Genomic DNA, 24,481 nt, shown 5'->3' on the forward strand with positions numbered 1-24,481 from the left:
AAAAAACGCATTATTTTTCACATAATTTACCTTTATTCCACACCGCTCTGTCCCTTCTCTGAGAAACGCGCTGATCAGTTTCCTGTTTTTATGAAGCCCCTCCCTCAGAAATACGCGATGGGCTCAGATTGGTTAGCTAGTCCAGTGTGTTGTGATTGGCTAAATCGGCTCTAGTACACGTCTAACATCCTGCCCCTCACCTCTGCGGCATGTGCTCCGGTTGAATTGTAAACAATGACGTCGTCAATATTGCTTATTAATTTGAGCCCGATTGAGACGCAGAGGATATTAGTGAAGAGGATCGCGCAGAACCTGTGCAAGCACGTCTCTCAATGGTATGTTTTTTTAACGCTGTTATAAATGCTACTGCTTCTGTTAGCTTTTAATATACGGTTTTATCCTGCTTAAAGCTTTAATACAGCATCCATGTTTAACGCTTCTCATAGCTATGTGAAAATAAGTGTATATTTGGAACAGTTCATTGTTGGAACTGAGCTGATGATCTGAGAGAGAGAGATGCAGAGCGTGTGCAGAACAGGGGACGTGAGGAACAGGATTAAGAACCGCTGCTTTAGAACATTGATTTTAAAACTTGTGAATCCATTAGAATCGTTAGAAGACAGAATCGCGATTCATATATGAATAGATTTTAACGTGCACCCCTAGTTTTCTCTTCCTCTTTTCTAAAGCAGCACAACATGGCCTCGCCCCCTTCGTTGCATGTTCCCGGGGGCGGGGTTTATCTGGGTTAGTCCCTACGAGCCGTTTTTGTAGTCATTAAACTGCCTTAATTTTAAAGACGATATCTCCGTTTGCATTGAACATTCAGCGTTGTAACTTTACAGATATTATGCTCAAACAGCAACATTACACACTAACTAATGTTAAAAAAGAGAAATCGCAATTAACCACCCCTTTAAATATTTATTATTTAAAATATTTATTTATGAGACTCAAGAGTTATAATGGATAATGTTATAATGTTTATTTTATACATGAATCTGAAGTAATATTTAAAAATTTCCCTGTAAGCAACACCCACATGCTCCATGCAGGGTCTGAGCTCAGCAAAACACAGGGCAGAAGAATCCCAGTGTCATCTGCCATCTGCTACTATGAGCTTCTGTCTGACCTAGTCAGCACATGCGTGACGTCTCATCAGATCAAACCTGTGACAGGACACGTCTGCTGAGACGCTGGTGTGTGTCTGATTGCTGTTGAGTGAGCTGTGTGTGGATTGGTTTTGTTTTGAATTTCATACTTGTAATTATAAATCAAGTTTAAATGACAGTGGCTTCTTTTAGAGACAAAACACACACACATACACACATATACCTCGGATGAATACACTTCATGCATTGCCATTAACATTTATCATCATGTCAACTGTGTCCAACATGCATGAAAGAGTACAAAGACACCTCCAGACACACACATTGGTTTCATTTCTGATGTAATTTGCACCTGAGGGTTTTTTGGTGTGTGTGTGCATGTATGAGATGTCAGTTTCTTGTCTTTGTTTTATTTTGTGGTGCTCAGTCTTTTAGACATCAACCGGTTCTTGTTTTCCAACTTTAGGGTGAGGGTGTGGGTCAACATAATTAACAACAATAGACACCGATGCCATTGCGATCATAATTTAGAATATATAGGACATGTAATCATTTTATTACTAAAGTAAATTATCGTCAAGTATGCCCAAATGTAACTATTTTACGCATGACTTTAATTATGACATTTAGAAAACGAAACATCAAAAAATGTGTTAAAACTGTTAAAACTATGTGTCTTAGTTTATGTGTTATTTCTGTGCCTTTCTTTGTGGTTTCAGGAAATATTTTTTTCTCCGCCTGGTTCTGTTGTTGTCCTATGTTAATTGACATATTTATTCTAGTTTTGCAATTTAAAAAAATAGACACTGATGACAGGGCTCTACACTTATTCATTGTTTAGGTACACTTGGACCTTAAAAACGATAACATCAATTCAGTTCAAGTTTATTTGTACAGTAATTGCACTTTTCACAATACATATTGTTTCAAAGCAGCAGAAAATGCTTGTTTCAGTGTTACAATTAGGAAGTATTCTGTTATCAGCCACAAATGAGTGTATATTGCCCCTATAACAGTAATATACAGCTATAATATATGTGGTTAGTTAACGTCATGTATTCAGTTAAGCAGACACAACAGACATGTTATTACAGCATGCAATAACAACTTGTGAATGATTACAGTATAAGGATGATGTTACAATATAAGGATATTATTTGACAGTGTTAGATGTTGATGCAAGGTTGATATCATCTGGAGTCTTCACAAGTGTTGGTGTCACAGTATAATAAATGCGCATGCAAACAAAAGCTGAATTAGATGAACAACAGTATCCAGATATAAAGAAAGCAACATTTACTTGTAAAGCCATTTTTGTGTAAATCTAGCGTAGCGTTAGTTCTGGCAGGTCACGTTAGTCAAGCTTGCATCAGCTGACTCTCAGCTGATCCCCATCAACCTATGGGAATACGACACCTATCTAAGTACGCCAATCCAAACTGTATGCTAATTGTCAATGATCTTTGACGATAGTGGTCCTGACAGAATATCTATTCAGTGTCTTGAATGTCAGTGTCCTGATCTGTTGTATGTTATCTTTTATATATTGAGTTTATTATGCCATAATTTATTCAGCTCCATTTTACCAATCTTTCAGGAAACTGCGCAATAGAGGAAAGCTAGACAAAACATGAGAAAGAGGCAGAGAGAGAGAGAGAGAAAGTGAATAAGTTGTTGGATGGAGGGAGAGTGAAAGCCTGACCAACCAGCATCCTTCATGCACCCTTGAGTCTGTGTGGGTGTGTGATGAAGGAGGAAAGAGATCCGAGAGAGATGGAACAGCTGGCATCAAAGTCTCAGAAGTGCTCCCATGTTAAGTGACGCAAGATATTTTCAAAAGCAGGTTTAAGACGTTCTGCTTTACCTGTCTGTCATAAACACAGACTCCCTTTACATAGGTGATTAGTCATTTCTAATTAGCATGCATCTATATTATCCTCTCTTTGACTTTTTTCTCTTGCAACGTTGCAAATGCAACATTTGATCATTAGGCCAAACTGGTTTGTTCTGCTGTAGCATGTTGTGGCACATTTATTTTTAGTGATCTTCCTTGTGTTGTTTCTTGGTTTCTTAACTAATGGTGTAATGAAACTGTGAGAACAAAACCCAAACTGTGCCAGTGTTGAGAAGTACTGTTCATTAAAAGTCTGCCAATATTCTGCTTTCGCTTCAAGGAATTTCTGAAAATGCTTTTGTGTTGTTTAAATAATGTTTGTGTAATGTAAAACACCTTTTTATTGATTTGTTGGCTACACCTAGGTGATTGAGCCTTGCACACACACACACACACACAGACATATATATATATATATATATATATATAAAATGTAAATTCACTGACCAAACCAAACGGTATGGGAAGCCTGGTGTGTGAGAGATTGTGTTAAGATTGTGAGTTATTGGGGGGATTTGATTGTGAAGGCAAATCGGTGTAAATAACGAGCATATTATTTGAGATTAACAAGCTCAGTGGGAGGAGCTGGTGAAAGACACACACGTTCACAATGAGAACAACTGCACCTGCTCCCCTCAGAATACGTATTCTTATGGGGGGAAGGGTCTCTCTGTGAAATACACCAAATCTCTTACATTATAAAGACCTTCCCCTGTGTGTAAGTGTGTGTTCATGCATGTTTTATGGTTACATTTAGCTGATTCTTACTATTGTGCACATTTAATTTAATTGTAGTGATTATTTGTTGGTGCTGTGAATGTGTGTGTGGATAAGGCTGCTCACAGGTCTTTTGTTTGCTGAGGCTGCAGTTTTGTCTCTTTGGGAACACGAGCAGAGCTGCAGGTTTAAAAACTCCTGGACAGCAAAAGCACAAAAGAGCTGAAGCGCTCAGCTCATTCACAATACTGACTTCAGCTTTTCCAAACTTCACACACACACACACACACACACACACACACACATTCACAAATGCTTTCACACAATACTACAACATGATGTTGATGTCTTAATATCTCAATACACTCTATAGATACCTTACACCCGCAAACTCCACTTCTGTTTAGTTGTTTTTTACATGAACAGGCATGAGGGATTTTGAGTCACTGTCTTAATCTCAAACACACATGAATCACAGCAGGAATCAGAATTGAGCAAATCTCCATATTTCCATGGAATATAAATTGTGGAAACAACACACTACGTCTACTACTAACATTTGTTTACACTTGTTTTAAGTGTGCTATCTAAAAAGTGAACTTGTATGTGTTTGAATGCTAATTAAATCAGAGATTGGGGTCTCCAGCTGTGCTGGATGGTGTCCTGTCCTCACGGGAGATGTTCTTTTGCTGGTCTCCAGGGTCTAGAACCAGATTTACACACTCATAATCTCTAAAGGTGCTGCATATGTGCATATGCATGAGACAGAAGAAAAAGCATAAACTCGTCTTATAAATTTTTATGTTTTTGAAAGAATTATCTTCTCAAAAATACAGTAAAAACTGTAATATTGTAAAATATGATTACAATTTAAAAAAAACCTGTTTTTTATTTTCATATATTTTAATGTGTGCACTGTAAAAAAAAATCTGTAAAATTTATGGTAAAAAAACGGCGGCTGTGGTTGCCGGAATTTTACCGTAAAAAATACAGTAGCAACGTTTTAGGTTTTACGGTTTTAACTTAAATTTACAGTTAAATACCGTAATTTCATTAACTGATATAATGTTAATATACCAACCTATTGAAGTACTGAAATCTGTTTTGTACCTTTGTAATACACTGATAACCACCAAATGCAGGTGATGATGAGAAAGTCACATGATGAACCAAAGCCCATCATAAGCAGCTTTTAAATAATAACATATATAGAAGGTGCACAGTGTCATTCACACAAACAATAAACGCCATCATGGTAACACATGAAACTGAAATAATGCAATAAACATTAATTTAACAACATTAGGTGTAACACACAACCCTAATATACAAAACTGATAAGAAAAAACTTCAACAAAAAACCATCACATTTGAAATGTAACGCAGGGAATTCTGGGAATGTCAATTTACAGTTATTCACTGTAAATTATACGGTCTTTTTCAATTCCAAAAACGGTATACTACCGTAAAATTTATGTCCAATACATGTAATGTCCAATACAGTTTTTCACCGTATATAGTAGGGGAATTTATCGTTAACCATTTAACAGGTTTTTACTGTAGCATTTTTACAGTCTTTTACCATTAAATTCACGGTCATTTTTTACAGTGCGATTTATTCCTGCGATGGCAAAGCTGAATTTTCTGCATCATTACTCCAGTCTTCAGTGTCACATGATCATTTAGAAATCATTATAATATTATCAATGTTGAAAACAGTTTCTTACAGATGCTTAATATCTTTATGGAAGCAATTATACATTTTTTTCAGGATTCTTTGATTAACAGAAAATTGAAAAGACGTTTATTTGAAAGAGAAATCTTTTGTAACAATAAATGTCTTTACTTTAACTTTTTAGCAATTTGATGTTTCCTTGCTGAGGAAGGAACTCAAAATGATGCCTTTCACTGAAATTTCATTCAAATTCTGTGAAGTTTATCTTAGTGAGCAAAGGGGCAGAGCATAACAAAAGCTCAGGTGGTTACAATAGAGGTTGACATTAGCATGTTACTAAGCTAACCATACAATACACATAAGCATAAATCTTTATAGCATACATTTACATTTACATTTACATTTAGTCATTTTGCAGACGCTTTTATCCAAAGCGACTTACAATTGGGGGATACATAAAGCGATTCTTCTTAAAGAGGCAAACAGATACAGGAAGTGCTTGTAATACCAAATTTCTAGACATTGTTCAAATAAGTACAAGCTAGAAAGAGAAGGAATAAGTAAAGAGATAGAAATGTTTTTTTTATTTTTTTTTATGATGAAGTCAAGTAGCTTCGAAAGAGATGAGTTTTCAGCTGTCATCTTGAAAATTGTCAGAGAATCAGCATTCCGGATAGGAGTGGGAAGATCGTTCCACCAGCCAGGAATGGTGAACGAGAATGTTCTGGAAAGTGATTTTGAGCCTCTCTGTGATGGTACCACGAGGCGTCGCTCACTAGCAGATCTCAGACTTCTGGAGGGGATGTAGATTCGTAGTAGTGAGTGGAAGTAGGCGGGTGCTGAGCCTGTGGCTGTTCTATATGCAAGCATCAATGTACTGAACTTGATTCGAGCCGCAACCGGTAACCAGTGCAAGGAGATAAAGAGAGGTGTAACATGGGCTCTTTTGGGCTCGTTGAAGACCAGTCGTACCGCTGCATTCTGAATCATTTGTCTTTAAAATAGCATCATATGACCCCTTTAAAAGTTGGTCAGAAGTATTACTGTAGCAGCATAATTATGGCATGATGCTTTAAAATGCTGTCCAGGTAGGCAGCTCACTAGGTTTTGGGACAGAGAAAATCTCTGTAACAGAACCTCTTCACCTCTATCTCTCTCTCTCTCTCTCTCTCTCTCTCTCTCTCTCTTTCTCTCTCTCCTTAACCCACAGATTTGAGCTGGCGGACACAATGTGCCCGACTGCGCTTAAGTTAAGACGTGATAGATTCAAAGCATCCCAGCAATGAGACTCGCTCTGACAGCCTGTTAACGGTGAGCGGACGCACATGTCGGGGCCTCCGGTGTGTGAGAGAAAACAGACAGAGATTTCTTATACACACATACTCTCTCTCTCACACACACACACACACACACTCTCTCTCTCTCTCTCTCTCTCACACACACACACAGATAATACAGCACTACTTCACACACAATCTGTTCTCTCTTCTGTAAACATTTTCATTTCTATTCCTCTGGTTTCCCTCTCTTCTTTCATTAGCATGTCTCGCTCTCTCTGTGTCTGTCTGTCTCATACAATGGACCAGTCCATTAAGCTTTACATGAGAAATGAGAGCCATTTTGTAGTCATGTGACAGCGCCATATTAAAATGTTTGTAGGGCAGGGTGTGTGCGAAGAGGGATGGATTGTAATGGGATGGGGAATTGTGGGGCTTTCCTTATAAATAATTCAAATCCCAAAACAATTAAAGCAGAAATCTGTTATCAGCCTTTACCTTCGCATTTCACAAAGCAAAATACACTGCAGATTTCCACCTTAGACTGGGACAGTACTAACACATGACAGGTATTTGATTCTATTGGCAACTGAGATCCCCAAAGGTGCCCTGCATGAAAAAAATATTAAATATATTTTGAATATCTTGAAAAAGTGTTATATAAGGAAAAATGATAAATATTTGAATAAATATATTTTTTCATATATGTGACCCTGGACCATAAAACCAGTCTTAAGTGTCAATTTTTTTCAAAATTGAGATTTATACATCATCTGAAAGCTGAATAAATAAGCTTTCCATTGCCATTGATGTATGGTTTGTTAGGATAGGACGATATTTGGCCGAGATACAATTATTTGAATATCTGGAATCTGAGGGTGCAAAAAAATCAAAATATTGAGAAAATCGCCTTTAAAGTTGTCCAAATTAAGTCCTTAGCAATGCATATTACTAATCAAAAATGAAGTTTTGATATATTTACGGCAGGAAATTTACAAAATATCTTCATGGAACATGATCTTTACTTAATATCCTAATGATTTTTGGCATAAAAGAAAAATCTATAATTTTGACCCATACAATGTATTTTTGGCTATTGCTACAAATATACCCGTGTGACTTAAGACTGGTTTTGTGCTCCAGGGTCACATATATTAGGGCTGTAATGGCACACAAACATGACGATTCGATACGTACCTCGGTTTGAGGTCACGGTTCCATATGGTTTCGGTACAGGAGGGGGAAAAAAACTATACATATTTTTACATTTTTTATTAAACAGTGGTTTACTGAACATTTTTTTTTTATTTAAATAAATTCAATTACAATTGAAAGTTCTTAGGGATAAAAATCTACCTCAGCTTATGCTCTGAACTATAGGGAGCCCTTTTACATAAGGTTAAAATTAACAACAGAGCCCAAACTTAAATTTAATTACTATTTATTTTTAAATATAATAATCAACACTCAGCTTGAAAAAAAATGTATGCAAACATGTTAATTGCACATAATGCAGTTTTCAAATTAACTTCTAAATTGTAAAATTCATTCATGTTTATTTTGTGTTAAAACTAGGGGAAGGGATTATCACTCTCACTTGTGCTTCGTGCTGCCGTTTGAACTGAGGCGTTTATACAGCAAATTGTCACGCCACATCTAAGAGCGTCAAAACGTCATTTTATTGTATGAATTTCCTGGAAAAAAATGGACATATTTGAAAGATGATACTTTGTTTCTTATTAAAAGTAACAAAATATAAAACTGGAAGTTTCCAATGAAGTTCCACTCGTGCAGTGGTTAAAGCAATGCTGTATTTGTTCGGTATACATGCGTACCGAACCGAAAGACCCGTACTGAAACTTTTCAGTACGAATACGTGTACCCAGGGCCTAAAATTAACACTCGCCAAGCGCCAAATGCGAGTAAAAATCAGCGTTGGTGAGTATATGTAACAGTATCAGTCACCAGTTGGCGGGTACAACTTTCACGAATTATAACAATGCAATGAAGTGAAAACAACAGCCAGTTTTTAAAGAGATTAGCTGTTTCTGACATAAGCGAATAAAATAATATTTTCCGAAGACAAGATCATCGTGATTAGCTGTTCTGTCATAAGCGACAAGAGCGAATCAAATAATAGGATACAAACGGACTGATAAGGTCAGAGCAGTGCGATGGCCAGCTTGTCCCTAGACACGGTTCTAATAACTTTTACCTGAGAAGATTTTGCTGCTTCATTTCGGAAGATTAATTTTTCCTTTCTTTATTCTTCATAACCTTAGAATGCGGCGACACATACCTGGGGTTACGCCGCTTAAACGGTGCAGTGAAGTATAGTTTGAAATGCTGCGCGTTCTGCTATACACATACACCGAGCCGCTTCAGACAGCTCACCAGTAGCGCTTCAACGCACGAAAACACACACAATTATGTCAAAATGCGCGGTTTTGGCGAGTTACCTTGTAAACGTAGTCTTATTAGAGTTTTAAAGAGATCATCAGGTTTTAAAGAGACAGCGCTGATTTTAAAGTGAAACCTGCTGAATTCTGTCACTGATGTAAATCAAAGAACAAAAGAAAAAGAGAAATCATTAGACTGTTCTAGTCGCTGATTAACTTTTGTAGCTTGAATAAAGATTAATATGTATAGTTTATGCATATATAATATAGTTAATGTGAAGATTGTTTTAAAATCACTTAAATTAAAAGTTGTTATATATTTCAGAGTCTATTAAATGTTAAAAATAATGGCTTTCAATTATACTGTAATGTTGAATGGCTATAATTAATAGGGAAAACTGAGGGAAAATGCACCAGCAGGACATTGTAAATATGTTTAGTCATTGTAGTAGTAATAACAGCCTGCTTTTGCAAAAAGTTTCATGGCCGGTAAAAAAAACATTTTGGCCGGTAGATTTTATCATGTCACCGGCCATTGGCAGGTGTGGCAAAAAGTTAGTTTTAGGCCCTGCATGTACCATTACACCCCTAATATATATACACATATACATACAAAGGTTACAATTATTATAATATTTATTATCCTGAACTTAATTTGATGACACATATGTAACATATTAATTGCATTGTCACCAAAATGAAAATATAAGAAACAAAAACACAGTGGTAGATGCACTTTAGCATAGAGAATGACTGACTTATCTTGTTTATGATGTTGTGAGTGACATAATGACCCATTTTGTCTCAAATATGTGAAATAACAAAAAACAATAAAACTTTTATTTAATTTTATTTTACATTTTTCTCAATTCATCCACCATTGTCTGATAAAGGTAGGGAAGGCCGATTTGATGGGTGTCAACTGTATATGATTGTGTGTGTGTGTGTGTGTGTGTGTGTGTGAGTGTGCAAAGATGGGTGTCAACTGTATATGATTGTGTGTGTGTGTGAGTGTGCAAAGGCAGCTCTTATCATCAATCACAATGTTTCTTTCCTCTGACATCCCACTTTATCACTCCCTCTTTATCTTCTTCTGCTACTGTCATTTTCTCTCTGTCCGCTGGTTTTGTCCTGTCCTCTGTTAGTCCTCTAGTTCTCACAGTCACAATTATTTGATGTACATTTGCATTTACCACAGAATGAATCTATAAACGCAAACTTGTTTGTATTGCCCATTACAGCACTGCAGCTCCATAAATACCCTGCTAATCACCTGCTGTTGAAGATGTGTGTTTCTGTCTTTAAAGGCTGGTTTGATGTCATGCTGTGATTGTCCTAGCGATGAGCTCACGGTAACTGATTTCACAGTCAGATCTCCTGCTGCGAGACACTTTCACCCGTCTCTCCTCCTGCGCTCAGTCTGTTTTTTGCTACATTGCCATTTTGTGATGATTGCAATTGTATCATTTGGCTCCTATAGGTTTTATTTACATGCTGCAGTCACTCAGTATCCTCCTCCAGGGGAACAGTGTGCTCTTCCAGTGAATCTCTCGCCCCAGTTTGTGAACAACTTCTTGAGCGCAACTTTGCCACACACTGAAGTGTCCTTGAACACAACTTAGTGTTAGTGAGTTGTGATGTATGAAATCAGCCGTGGATCTCTCCGCAGGTTATCTGTGCTCATGACTCTTAGTGTTGGAACACAGATTCCATTCCAGATTCTGTTCCATTTCAGTCCTCTGTTAGATAAGCAGAATGTATGAGTGACATGAGTGTTGATTTGATCTGCTCATTAAATGTGTGATGCCAGGATCACCAGGAGTGAAGTGTTTGGGAGGATAATGAATCATATTTACAGTGCCGATATTCATCAGGCAGTCTATTTTTCTTTATTTTCTATTTCTCCAGAAATTTTCAGCAAGTTTTTTTTAAAGCTTCATCTTATAATATATATACAGCACACCATGTTTTTGGCTTTTGTAAGCTTTCCACCTCTTTATGAAATTTGAGGTATTGCATAAATTCTAATCGTATCATTATAGTATTTACATACTGTTTGAAATCTGTTTGGCCTTTCCTCTCTTGCATCTAATGCATTTACTGCCATTACATAGCAGTCTGAACCAAAGCTTAAAATCTTAACTGACACATTTATTCTTTTGATGCTTCGCAAGCACTGCTATTTTCTTTAGGAAACGCGAGAATTTTTCTGTACTCTTTAATTATTTACGTGATTTTTTTTATTTAAAATATTTTATTTAAAAGTCTCAGAATAATAACAAAATTGTAGAATAGAATTTAATGAGTTCATTAATAATTTTAGTGAAAATGTAAAACTTTTTACCAACTGTATTTTTGCTCTTTTTTGCAGTGATCTTCTATCATCAAATTACATTGAGAGGCACATATCAGAGGAGGGGAATTCAGTTGTCAACAAAGTGAGTACAAACTGTCATTCCAATATCAAATAAATATCTGCTTTAGACCAGAAATATCTTATACCTTTAGCTCATGATTAATCCACAAAAATACTTGAAAAAATGTCTCCACCTTATTCTTGCCGTAAGAGTGGGTGCAGCCATTTGTAATTTTTATGGGACTGGCTTCTAGTGTCATCCGCGTCCAGCTATTTTTAGCTGTACAAAACAGCTCGTTTTGCTGCTTGATATTGCAAATTGGTGTGTCTTGCCTTATTAATTTAATGTATTATCTTAATTATGATCACACTGGTTTGTAGTGCAAACAGTTTTACTGTTTACTGCATGTTGTTATTCTTCTCGTTATTTTCCTATAGCGGCTAATGAACCGGAAGTCTCGGCCATAGGCTTACTTCCGCGTTGAAGAATAAGGTGGATACAACCAAAAAACATTAGGTGATCTTATGATATTGGATGTTGTTTTCTGGAGCTTAAAAACTCCCACACAAATAAGGTTGGTAGCACTTAACCAGAGGTTTTACCACTTAGAAAAGTTGTCCCAATTCTTTTCAATGTTACAGTAAACATTTACCTGAATAATTCATTTAAATGCCTTGGCCCCCTTTGTTCCAATCTATGACTGTGTGTTTCACTCTGGGACAGTGACTATAGTTTGATCAGATCTGTCTTTGAGCCACTCTGGGACTCTCAGCTTCATTCTGTCAGCGTACTGAGGCACGTGTGTGTTCAGATGGGACACATCACACCCAGAGCAGAAGGTGTTTGCTTGTTTTAGCCCAGTGGCAGATTGTTCCTGTCGCACACTCACACAGGAGCAGGGATACAGTGTCCTATTTGTGTGCTGCATGTTGGACACCCATCATTGTATCAAGGTGTGTATTTTATATAGATTATGCATAGTGGAATGGACGTGCCCAGGTTCTCTGTTATACTTTAGAAACTAAAGGGCCCATATTCTATGATTTAACTTTGATACAGCACGTTTAACATGTTTTATGTTTTTTTATTGATCTGAGTTTGATTGTCATGAAGGCTTCAGTGAAGACATTCAGATCCACAGAGGCCTTACGCCCACAACCCAGCCTATAAAGCCTGAGGAAATATTGTGCATGTAAGGTTACAAGGGCTCTTTAGGCGCTGTTTTGCTTTTATGGATGAATGAAAAAAAATAGAGAGGTGGGTTCTGTGAGAAAGGAGGGAATAACAGAGAGATGGATGAAGAGGCAGAGGGTGAAGCGAGAGAAAGAGAGTCACTGAAGGGATTCTAGAACAGAAACACAGATATATTTAGCTTCATCTCCCCACTACAATGGTGAATAACCTCTTAGTTTAACTACAGATTTAATAAATACAAAGGAATTATATGAATCATACAAAAACACTATCATATCTATAGAAGCCCTACATGCATATTTCTCTGAGACCATATCTTATTGGTGGATCTAAAAGAAGACATCTTGCTATTTTGTGAGATACCACATATCTATAGGGGTTTGACCACAACAACATAAAAATAATTGGTTTTATTAATTGGTTTTAAAACATACATGCTGACATCATAATTAAGGAAATCACAAGGAAAGGGGAACAGTAGGTTTTATTATTTTAAGATTATCATTAGTATTTTAGAGTTTCTTGAATATAAACGTCTCAAAGAATTTTTATCTATTACAAAGAAAAAAAATAATTCCTTATATAGTTTACGTTATATATTTTCATCTGCTGAAGAAACACTACATGTAAATAGGAGGAAAAACAATATTTTAAATTAAATATAAAATATGACTATGAATAAGTTTGAGAAAACACATTTTGCTAATGTTTGCACAAGTTAATTTTTTTTATAGAAAATAAAAATACATTTTATACAAATAAATATTCTATAAAATTAGATGAGAAACTATGTACAACGTTTGTTTCCTGTATGTTTTTGGAAGCTGTGATAAAAAATCATCTTGAGAAAATAGCTGTTGACTTATGATGCCATTGATAATTTTTATGTATACTAGTGTGTTTAAAACTACAAATAATAAACAGACTACCATTCAAATGTTTGGGGTCAGTAAGACTTTTTCAAATGTTTTTTGAAAGAAGTCTCTTATGCTCACTAACGCTACATTTATTTGATCAGCAAAAACAGAAATATTATGAAATATTATTGCAATTTAAAATAACAGTTTTATGTTTTCATATATTTTAAAATGTAATTTTATTCCTGTGATGCAATGCTGAATTTACAGAAACTTTTCTTATTATTATCAGTGTTGGAAACTGATTTTGCTGCTTAATATTTTTGTGGATACTGTGATACATTTTATAAGATTCTTTGATAAATAAAAAGATCAGTTTATTGTGTCTTGGCTGAATAAAAGCATACATTTCTTAATGCCCCCAAAATTTTGAACGACAATCTATTTTATACAATTTCAGGCATCTTCTCATGTTAAAGATGATCCCAAATTCACATCCTTTCATACCTTTTACCTTTACAGGTGCATCTCAATAAATTAGAATGTCGTGGAAAAGTTCATTTATTTCAGTAATTCAACTCAAATTGTGAAACTCATGTATTAAATAAATTCAATGCACACAGACTGAAGTAGTTTATTTATTGAGATGCACCTGTATATACTACATGAGAAAGCAGCATTTTTTACATTTTGGACACAGCCTGTCTCTCTGTGAGTCTAGGCACTAATGCATGCTGGGTCATTAGTCTGAAAGGGGTTGTCTCTACAACAACTGCACTCTTCAGGAATGTCTCTGTGTGTGTGGTAGAGACTGCCCTCAGCTCTTGATTAGCAGAGAACTCTTGAGGACAGAAAGTGCTACATGTGAAAAAAAGAGGCAGAAGTGCTCCAGAACAAGCTAGAGGAAAGAGAGCAGTAAAGGAATGGATAAAACTCTGCATATGAAGCTTTTTATCCAGTGCAGAGAGAGAGAAAGAGAGAGGGATGAAATGAAATTGATATGCTGGTAAATGCTGCAGCTTTAGTCCTCTGAGAAAAAGCAGGAAGAGAAAACCTGCAGCCATAATGGCAGTCGAGCACTTACACTAAAACATTTCATAAATAACATACACACTCAGGAATACTCTTACAAGTCTTCTGATCACTTCAGTTCAAACAAAAGTGGCCAGTATAAATGTTGACCCACACACATTCAGAATTTAAACATTTAATGTCAACATAAAATACAAAGATTCATGATCTTGGCCTTATTAGTTATATTGCTTTTATACAAGTTCAATATACAATAAGTTAATGTTAAAGGGATACTTCTCCCAAACATGAAAATTTGATATTTATCTGCTTACCCCCAGGGCATCCAAGATGTATGAGAACGGTGAGTGGCGCAGGTGTCGTGCATTAGCATTTACTCCACCAGCCTCGCTCCGTTCCCACGGCTCTCGGCCCCGCCCCTCTCATCACACTATCCCTTTAAGTAACAACGTACATCTTAGACACAATAATGCCAGTTACTTTTAACTGCCAAAGAAAATAGTGCCAAACAAAGCCACAACAGAACCATTGCGTGTCTTTGAGTAACACAGTGGCGTTTAGTTCCTGAATGAATCAGCGTTTGTGAATGATCCAGTTGAATGAATGATTCAGTGACTCAGTGTTTTCATTCTTGAATGAATCAGCGTTTATGAACTAATCAGTTTAATGAATGATCCCGTGACTCACTCTTAGAGAACGAATCAATTCAAAGAATGAGTCGGTGATTCACTTATAATGATAGTCACTTGTCGCCACCTACTGGCGTAACGATGTAACATACAGAAAGAGTAATTGAAAAATCCCCACTACTATTGCAAATTTACATTTACTTTTATTAATTTAGTAGCTCTTGGAACACTGGAGCTAACTGTTGTAAAAACAACAACAACAAAAAACAATATATAGTTAATTTTTTAAATTATAACTCTTAAAATAAAATGTACCTTGTCTCATTTGATTATTTTCACTTTTTATTTGGAAACTGATGGAAGAAAATGATGATTATGCATAACGGATGAATAACAAATCCGGCAACAGCTGCTTCACATTATGCACCACTTGGGTTAAAAACAAAACAATAAAACTAATATTATAAAAGGGATGGTTCTTCTGAATTTTCCTACTGAATTATGATTGAATTAGCCACATTTAAAGCCATTAACAATATGTGCTGTTTGTAATTATTGCTTGTTTCTCCCTGCAGGGTGGAGAACACTGTTACTACCATGGGAAAGTACGTGATATTCCGAAGTCATATGTGGCGCTTTCAACTTGCCATGGATTACAGTAAGTCCCTCTATAGATGTGCTGCATGTCTGAATGAACACGCAAACACACACCGGTTTACAAAAGCAGCGTGACATGCTTTAGTTTTGACTGCATGCTGTTTACTTGCAGTTGCCCACAGAACTGTCTGTCTCTTTCTAAGACACATTCATAAATAAACACAAGTTAGCAGGCCAAAGCTGCGATTATCCCATTCAACAATTATAGAGCTGTATAATTACAGCATGCTATTATCCTCCTCTCATATCACACACTGATGCTCTCAGCGCTCTTTGTGCCTGCATGTGTGTGTTTCTGTCGTTCTCCCTTGTACTGTTGCTGTAATACTCATTGCATCACGTCTGGCCTTTTGGTTCACTGCTGCAAGCTGAAAATGTAATATTTGTTGTGTTTGTAAGATTTATGTTTGTATTATTAGCTTCCTGCTGTATTCTCTGCATAGCTGAAGTAAACCTAGCTGTGTTGCTGAGCCACTCGTGTGCCTGAGGAGAATTGAGTTAGTCTCTATAGAGCCTTACGCACATACACCGCCTCTCTGCGTGGCCCTCTGGGATAGCTCATTTCTTTCCGTCTGTATTTTTAGTGAGAGAAGGAGTCAGGTCAGATCCATCTCTCTCTCTCTGTCTCTCGCTCTGTATCTGAATGCACAGAGTCAGGTCAAATGTAGCTCAGAAATAGAGCGGCAGGGCTCTTCACATTCATAGTCATCACGCTCAAACATTTACAGCCTAAATATCTTCTCCTCAAAAGAATTACATCCACACAATATTTAGGACGAAATGAATTGCTGTTGTTGTTTATTTGAATTCACTAAAGGACAAAAGAATAAATAATTCAACATATTGTATTACAATACAGTGTACTCATTGTAAAGTTATTATTTCAGGACAGTGTTCACATGGTAATGGTTAAATGTTGATATATGTTTAAATTAATTAATATAAAATATTTGTGTACTCATTTTAGTTGATCAGATAAATATAGATGTAATTTTAGTAAAATCGATTAAAACAAATAAACAATGATAAAATATTGACTAAATTGAAAGAATATTTTCATCAACAGACAAAAACTATGATTAAATAATAAATCCAAAATAAATTAGTGAAAATTAATACTGGAACTGACCTATGTTAAATTGTTTGTTATTATAATTTTTAATTATGCACTTTAGTATAAAAGAACATGTATATTTGTTAAATATAGGTTTGTTCTTTGCAATAAACAATATAGTATAACGTGTTTTAAAGGGAAACATCTCATGATTAAAAATTGCACTATTGCTCAGATGCTTGGGGTTATTAAGTTTTTAATAACTTGAGAAGTCTCTTATGCTGGCAAGGCTGCATTTATTTTATAAAAAATACAGTAAAAATAGTTATATTGTGAAATATTATTACAATTTAAAATAACAATTTAAATTTTCTATTTTAATATATTTTACAGTGTAATTTATTCCTGTGATTTAAATCTGAATTTTCAGCATCATTACTCCAGTCTGCAGTGTCACATGATCCTTCAGAAATCATTCTAATATGCTGATTTTCTGCAAAAAAAAAATCTTATTATTATCAATATTGAAAAAAGTTGTGCTGCTTAATATTTATGTAAAGACCATAATCATTTTTTTTAATGATTTTATTAATAGGAAGTGTAAAAGAACAGCATTTATTTGTAATAGAAATCTTTTGTAACATTATAAATGTATTTATTGTTAAAAAGATGTAAAAAAAAATTAAATAAAATATAACGAAAAACTTACTAACCCCAAACTGAACTGTGGTAAATATGAGTATATAAAGTGTGACATTTAAGAGAGGAGATAATACTGAGAGGAAATGATACTGTCTCTTATGTGTGATGAGAACAGTGTGTATATGTGTGAGAGGGAGGGAGTGGTGCTGCTGAGACTGCAGTTTATGGTGCTTTATCTTAATGTCATATTACGGGTCAGACAAACAGCGTTACGCTCTGAAAACAGTCATGGGCTGCTGATGACAGCCTCCAGCAGACACTTTTAAAACCCCTCATCGACTGAGAGCTATTTTACCTCTTGCGGATCATTGACCTAAAGCCATTAGTGATGTAGTTATGTCGCCTGTTCTGTTATTATACAAACTTGGCTTAGGGTTGGTTTAAGATACATTATGTCTACACCGGATGCAAGCAGCGTCGCTATCTATATATCTATCTCTCTCTCTATCCAGCTGTCCATTTTCCCTAAATGATTCAAAAATCAGTGTAGTCTGGATGAACTTTTATTTTCTCATTACCCATTGAAAATTCTTTCACGATTCATTCATGTGTGAGAGGGCGCTCTGTATTTATGAATGTAGTCAGGCTAAAGGGCATTGTATCATCCTCCTAATGCTTTCAGAAGTCACCTTGAGTGTCTCGGCACCGTCTGGAGGCTCTCTGAGAGTCACCGACTGATAGATCTAAAAGATAAATTCCATCAGAGCAGAGAATGATATCCTCTCTGCATGTCTCAAGGCTAAAAGAGACGTCTGGACACACACAGAAACACACACACATACGCAGTCTCCACTATGCCTCATTATTCCTCAAGTATATTGGTACATAACAAGTGTGAGAATTACTTGCATTTGGAGAGTCAGCACTGACACATCTAGATGGATGAATCTCATTACTCTATGCTAAACATTCGTGCACTAAATTGCAGTAAAAAAATGCATAGTAACCACTTTTCCAAGATGATAACTGGACGCCCCACACTGAATTAATCATGCAACATGATGAGGTTTATGAGTAACAATGTAGCATACAACTATTTATTGCATGGTTTTTCTATATTAGTAGGCAATATACAGTATATACTGTATACTGCAGTATCGAGCAAGAGTTGTGCAGAATTCTGAATTGAAGAACTTCAACCTTTCAATTCATCATAGTATCTCTCCATAAGGCATATATAAACCTCCAAACTTTAATGCTTTTTAACTTTATCAAAATTTTGTCAAACCAGCATTCAAAGTTTGTTGACAAACTTTGCTTTTCTAGTTAAAATGATTGTTATATTAAATTCTTAAAATGTTGGTCTTGATGTTTGGATTGATTTAGTTAAAAAAATAACAGCAAAATTACAATTTAAATGTGATTGTAAGTAACATTCAACATCAGTTCGAAATGCTCTTTAATTAGTATGTTTTTGTATAACATTAGTTTTTAATATAATGATCACTAAACTGTTTAACTTACTAGTTATGCATCACCATCTCTCTCTTTTTCTTTCTCTCTAGTGGGATGTTCTTTGATGGGAACCACACATACATGATCGAACCAGGAGGAGAGAATACTACAAGTGTAAGTATAGTGGATCACTGCATTAAACAAAGCAAATATCACCTATATCAGTATTATAAGATTTCTGTCTGTCATCATGTTGTTTATTAGCTTTAAAGCAAAAACAAGTAGGCTATTGTATTACCACAGTTTCGATAGCATACTTGCTGCATCTTTACTTTGGTTTTAAGGTGTCTGTAGATGAAACTGTATACTTGATAGTGATTGTTTGAGGCGAGGAAACAATCCAGAGCAGTTTAACAGGGTTTTTCCTGTGCAGACAGGTCATATGTTGACTGATAAGCCCATCACACAGTCGATAGAGACACCTGACTCTGCAAAAGCACAGCTATTATCTGCTACTGGCAGAGAACGAGGAGGGTGTATCCGTGAAAGACGAGCTAAAGCTGTGTCACTGAGACACTGAGGTTTTACAGAGGAAAATATCATTTCTCAGTCGCAGAACGATGATCTGATTCATTAAGTGATTCATAGAGGAACATGCTAATGAAGAGATTTGTGCCATTTAGAGCAGCGGTGAAAGGCTGAGATGTTGAAGTTCTTTCATTAATGGGAGAGTGAAACCTGTTCAGTGACACAAGAGGGAGTTTATGATCCATTCACAGTTTGCCTTTTTTCTCTCAGCTTTGATTTATCTGTACAGTCACACACACTTATTATAAACCCAGAGTATTTATGCTATCAGAAATGGCTTTAATGTAATGATATAATGAATGAAATTAAGCGTAATACACACAAATGTATCTTCATAAATGTAAATGTACAGTATATTAAATGTTCATATTTGTAATTATGCTTAGATTTTATAAGCTCACTTATACATTTTTTATAAAAATGTGGCAATATATATACACTGTATATATACTATGTGTGTGTGTGTGTGTATATATACTTCTTTGGTAATGTGTGGAATGCTCGTCTTCTTCTCCCTTTTGTTGTGCAATGCTTCGTCAGCTTGTCTTATGAGCATCGCATGCACCCTGAGAAATGACTCGGTTTATCGTCTTTATGCTGATGGTTTTGTCATGTTTCATATCAACCCCGTGACCTTGTGTGTTGGGGACCTCAGCAACAGGGCAGTCCTCTGATCTGATTCATTCAGACACAGTCACAAACCAGAGGGACAGTATCGTCCTGTTCACCATATGGCACATGCATCTGTCATCCGCCTCGCACTGCAGCGGGGGACATGAAAACGTGTCCCTCTTTGGCCTCTGTAGCGTCTCTCACTGCTGGATGCTGTACAAAGCTCACAGTACATGCAGGGTCTCTGCCTCTCAACCTACCTGAAGTCATAATGAAATCAAAGTGGACCATCTTTACTTGCTTAATTCAAGGTCCTGAATTTTTGCACACAATTTATCAGTATCCACGAAGTCTGAAGTCTGAAAAAAAACAACAACATCAAACAAATGACTATTCTTTTTGACTGATGTCAGCTTTGCTGGAAATAATTTTAACACTTTGCCAAATAGCTAAGAATATAGCTACTATTACAGATAGTGTAGCTTTTCTAAAATATTGCACTGTAAAAAATTTATAATTAATTTATTTGATAAAATGTCAAATAAATTTTGAAATGTTTCACTTTGCCAAATAGTTAAGAATATAGTTACTATTACAGATAGTGTAGCTTTTCTAAAATATTGCACTGTAAAAAAATGAATAATTATTTATTTGATAAAATGTCAAATAAATTTTGAAATGTTTCACTTTGCCAAATAGCTAAGAATATAGTTACTATTACAGATAGTGTAGCTTTTCTAAAACATTGCACTGTAAAAAATGAATAATTATTTAATTTATTTGATAAAATATTTTCAATATTTAAAATAAATGCTGTTCTTTTGATTACAATGTCATTTTAGTGCAACGTAAAAAAAAATCTAAGATTATAAGATTAAAGCCGTAATATTTTGAGAAAAAAGTCACAATTCCGAGAATAAAGTCATAGCAATACGAAATAAAGTCTAAATATTTTGAGAATAAAGTCTTAATATTTCGAGAATAAAGTCTTAATATTTCGAGAATAAATTCAAAATTGAGAATAAAGTTAAAATATTTCAAGAATAAAGTCAAAATTACGATAATTAAGTCGATTTATTAATTTCGACTTTATTCTCGAAATATTTTTAATTTATTCTCGAAATATTTAGACTATTCTCATAATTTCGACTTTATTCTCATATTGCTACGACGTTATTCTCATAATTTTTACTTTTTTCTCAAAATATTACAAGTTTAATCTTGTAATCTTCGTTTTTTACGTAACACTAAAATGCCATCGTATTTGATTTGACTATTTATGAAAGATTCTTGAAAAAATGTATCATGATTTTCTCATAAATATTACTGTAAGCAGCACAACTGTTTTAAACAATCAAAATATTACAAGTTTAATCTGGTAATCTTCGTTTTTTTTTACGTAACACTAAAATGCCATCGTATTTGATTTGACTATTTATGAAAGATTCTTGAAAAAATGTATCATGATTTTCTCATAAATATTACTGTAAGCAGCACAACTGTTTTAAACATTAATAATAATGAATGTTTCTTGAGCAGCAAATCAGCATATTAAAATGATTTCTGAAGGATCATGTGACACTGAATACTGGAGTATTCAATGGATGCTGAAAATTCTGCTTTGCCCACATAGGAATAAATGACATTTTGAAATATATTAAAAAAATTAAGTTATTTTAAATTGTAATAATAATTCACTATATTACTATTTTACTATTATTCAAATTTTGAATCAGTTGCCAGTCCTAGTTTGATCAGGAAATGAACATTTTGTACTACAGTCAACATTTTCTGCATTTTATTGTATGTGAATGCGTGTGTTTGAAGAGACATCTCTTACTTCTCTCTCCATGTCTCTCATTCCCTCTATCTTTCGCTCAGTGGACAGTCGGGTGGGCTGATAGTGTTGGGGGTGAGTGACCGTCTCTGGAAAGTGCGGCAGGCACCCCACCCCCTCAACATCCTTAACACACTTTCCAAAAAAATTTAAGTGTGCCATCCCCCAACCTGCTTTCTATTCATGAGTCCCCAAGAGAACACACACACACCCTCCTCTGCTCCAATACAGAAAACCCCATCTTATTTTAAGACAATTCATCTGAGAGGCCATCTGCGTTATACGGCTAATCCTTCACAAAGTGCCGCCTCTCATATGTGAGTATATGGGGGTGTAGTGGAACAGCCTCCATAGAAACGAGATCTGTGTCTCCCTCTTCTTTCTTATCTAGCGCACTGATATTCCCCCCTGGCAGCGAGTGCAAGCATGCAGGATTGTGCTCGCAGGATGTGTAGTGTTCCTGTAGCTCAGCTGGTAGAGCATGGTGCTAGCAATGGCAAGGTCATTTCCCAGGGAAACACATGTCTAATAATACACATCTCAAATTCACTGTAAGTCGCGGTGGATAGAAGTGTCTGCCAGATGCAGTGATGTAATTGTTGAATATTGGAGTTGTCTGATATTTCAGGTCAGCTTTTGTTAAACATCTTGGGACTGACTGGCTCTGTTCCAAAACCTAGTGAGCTGCCATCCGAAATAAAATGGAACCTCCCGAGTGGCTGATTTGAAGCGCTCTTCATAGCCTCTCTGTGTATCATATGAAAAGCACTCAATAGACATGGCTCTCATTCGATTTGAGTATATTTGCTTGATGTTAGTGTTTTTAAGCTTTCGACATTGTACTCTACTAAGCTTGAAATACATAGAGCTAAACAAATATTGGGTAAAATATTAATAAAATATTGGTTACTCAAATAGTAAAACTAGAGATAAAAAAATTATATTGATTCATTCAAAAGTATAATCGAGCGCTAACAATGTTCAATATAATAAATACTTTACCTAATAATTTATTAATAAATATCAGGAAAAAAGTTTTATTATATTGGAAAAATTTTTAAATGTAGTTTTTCAGATTTGAGTAAGTGAAGTGACGTGACATGTGGCCAAGTATGGTGATCCATACTCGGAATTAGTGCTCTGCATTTATCCCCAAGACTCAAACCCACAACCTTTGGGTTACGAGTCCGACTCTCTAACCATTAGGCCACGACTTAACCCATTTAAGAATTTAATTATATTTACAACCAACATTTATCTTGCTTTGCTTGCAGTATAATTATTAGTTAAATGTTTTCAATTTGATTTTAATTTGATAAAACATTTAAGACCAGTAATTTAAATACCTAACTCTACCGGTATGCTTACCCTGAAGAAAGCAACTCAGACACCAAGTGACATTTAATAAACTGCACTTTAATAAAAAGAGCACTCAAGATATTAGTAGTCTATTCACTGATTATGTTAAAAAAAACATTAATTAACATTTTGCAATAGAGCTTTTAACAAAATTAACATTTTGCAACAGGCAAGATGAAATTGATTTGTGCAAAATGTCATAGGCAATGTAATAGGAACTATTTGTTTTTAAGACAGTGTTTTTCTCTCATTTTTTAGCAATGGATTAAGTGACTATGTAACAGTAAACAAACATACTACTACAGCATGTAATTCAAATGCTCTGAGTTACACTGCACTGACTTCTCTGGTGTGACACCGTTAAAACGCAATAAAAACATTTGCACTAAAAGAAGAGAGTGGAATGCAGTGTAGTGTTTCATTCATGTTTTGTTGCTCATGTAAGGCTTATTACAAAGCATAAATCTAAAAGCAATATAGACTATTGTCAGTGAATATAAATCACAAAAAAAACTGCTATTTAATATGAAATACTTGAGTGAATGTGCGGCACAGTTTGGTCTACTACACATACTCTAGCATGCGTGATGTTCATTTTCAGCATCTGCCGTCTCACTATATAGGACACTACATATGAACTTCATCTCCAGAGCTGCTCTGAGTGTCACGTAACAAGTGTTTTACCATTTCACTCGAAAAAAAATAATGCCACATACACGCAGAAACTCAAAGGTTTGAACTACAACCTGTTTGGTTTGAAAATTGAAGAAATTATGACAGAAATATATTACTATTGTACAGTAGAATGTACTTAGTAACAATAATATTAGTTTTTCAAAACACTATTTTTTTTTTAGGAATTTCAGAATTTGTCATCCTTGTTTTAATTTAAAAATTAAACCTCATTAAAAGCACTGTTTGCCAAAACAAAAAGAAAGGAATTGTTCACATTTCATTTGATTTCATTTTTAAAGATTCATTAAATTTTAAACTGCTAAATCTTTACAACTAATTCCTAATTTCATCCATTTTCAGAAGGCCAAACAATGCTTTCGCATTGCAACTAGAGCCCGACCGATATGGGTTTTTTGGGGCCAATACCGATACCGATATTAGGGAGTAAAAAAAAAAGAG

At 35.2% G+C, this 24,481-nt stretch overlaps 1 protein-coding gene across 1 annotated transcript in view; it reads left to right on the forward strand.

Moving 5' to 3' along the window:
- LOC107666740 (disintegrin and metalloproteinase domain-containing protein 22-like) overlaps nt 1–24,481 on the forward strand; it is a 66,529-nt gene that overhangs the window by 10,707 nt on the left and 31,341 nt on the right. Inside the window, exons 4-6 of the mRNA XM_016458173.1 lie at nt 11,446–11,512; nt 15,719–15,801; nt 19,062–19,125. Coding sequence (XP_016313659.1) covers nt 11,446–11,512; nt 15,719–15,801; nt 19,062–19,125 — 214 coding nt within the window. The remainder of the gene's footprint in view (nt 1–11,445; nt 11,513–15,718; nt 15,802–19,061; nt 19,126–24,481) is intronic.

The sequence above is a fragment of the Sinocyclocheilus anshuiensis genome, unplaced genomic scaffold (genome assembly GCF_001515605.1).
Source record: "Sinocyclocheilus anshuiensis isolate Anshui unplaced genomic scaffold, SAMN03320099.WGS_v1.1 scaffold267, whole genome shotgun sequence".
NCBI lineage: Eukaryota > Metazoa > Chordata > Actinopteri > Cypriniformes > Cyprinidae > Sinocyclocheilus > Sinocyclocheilus anshuiensis.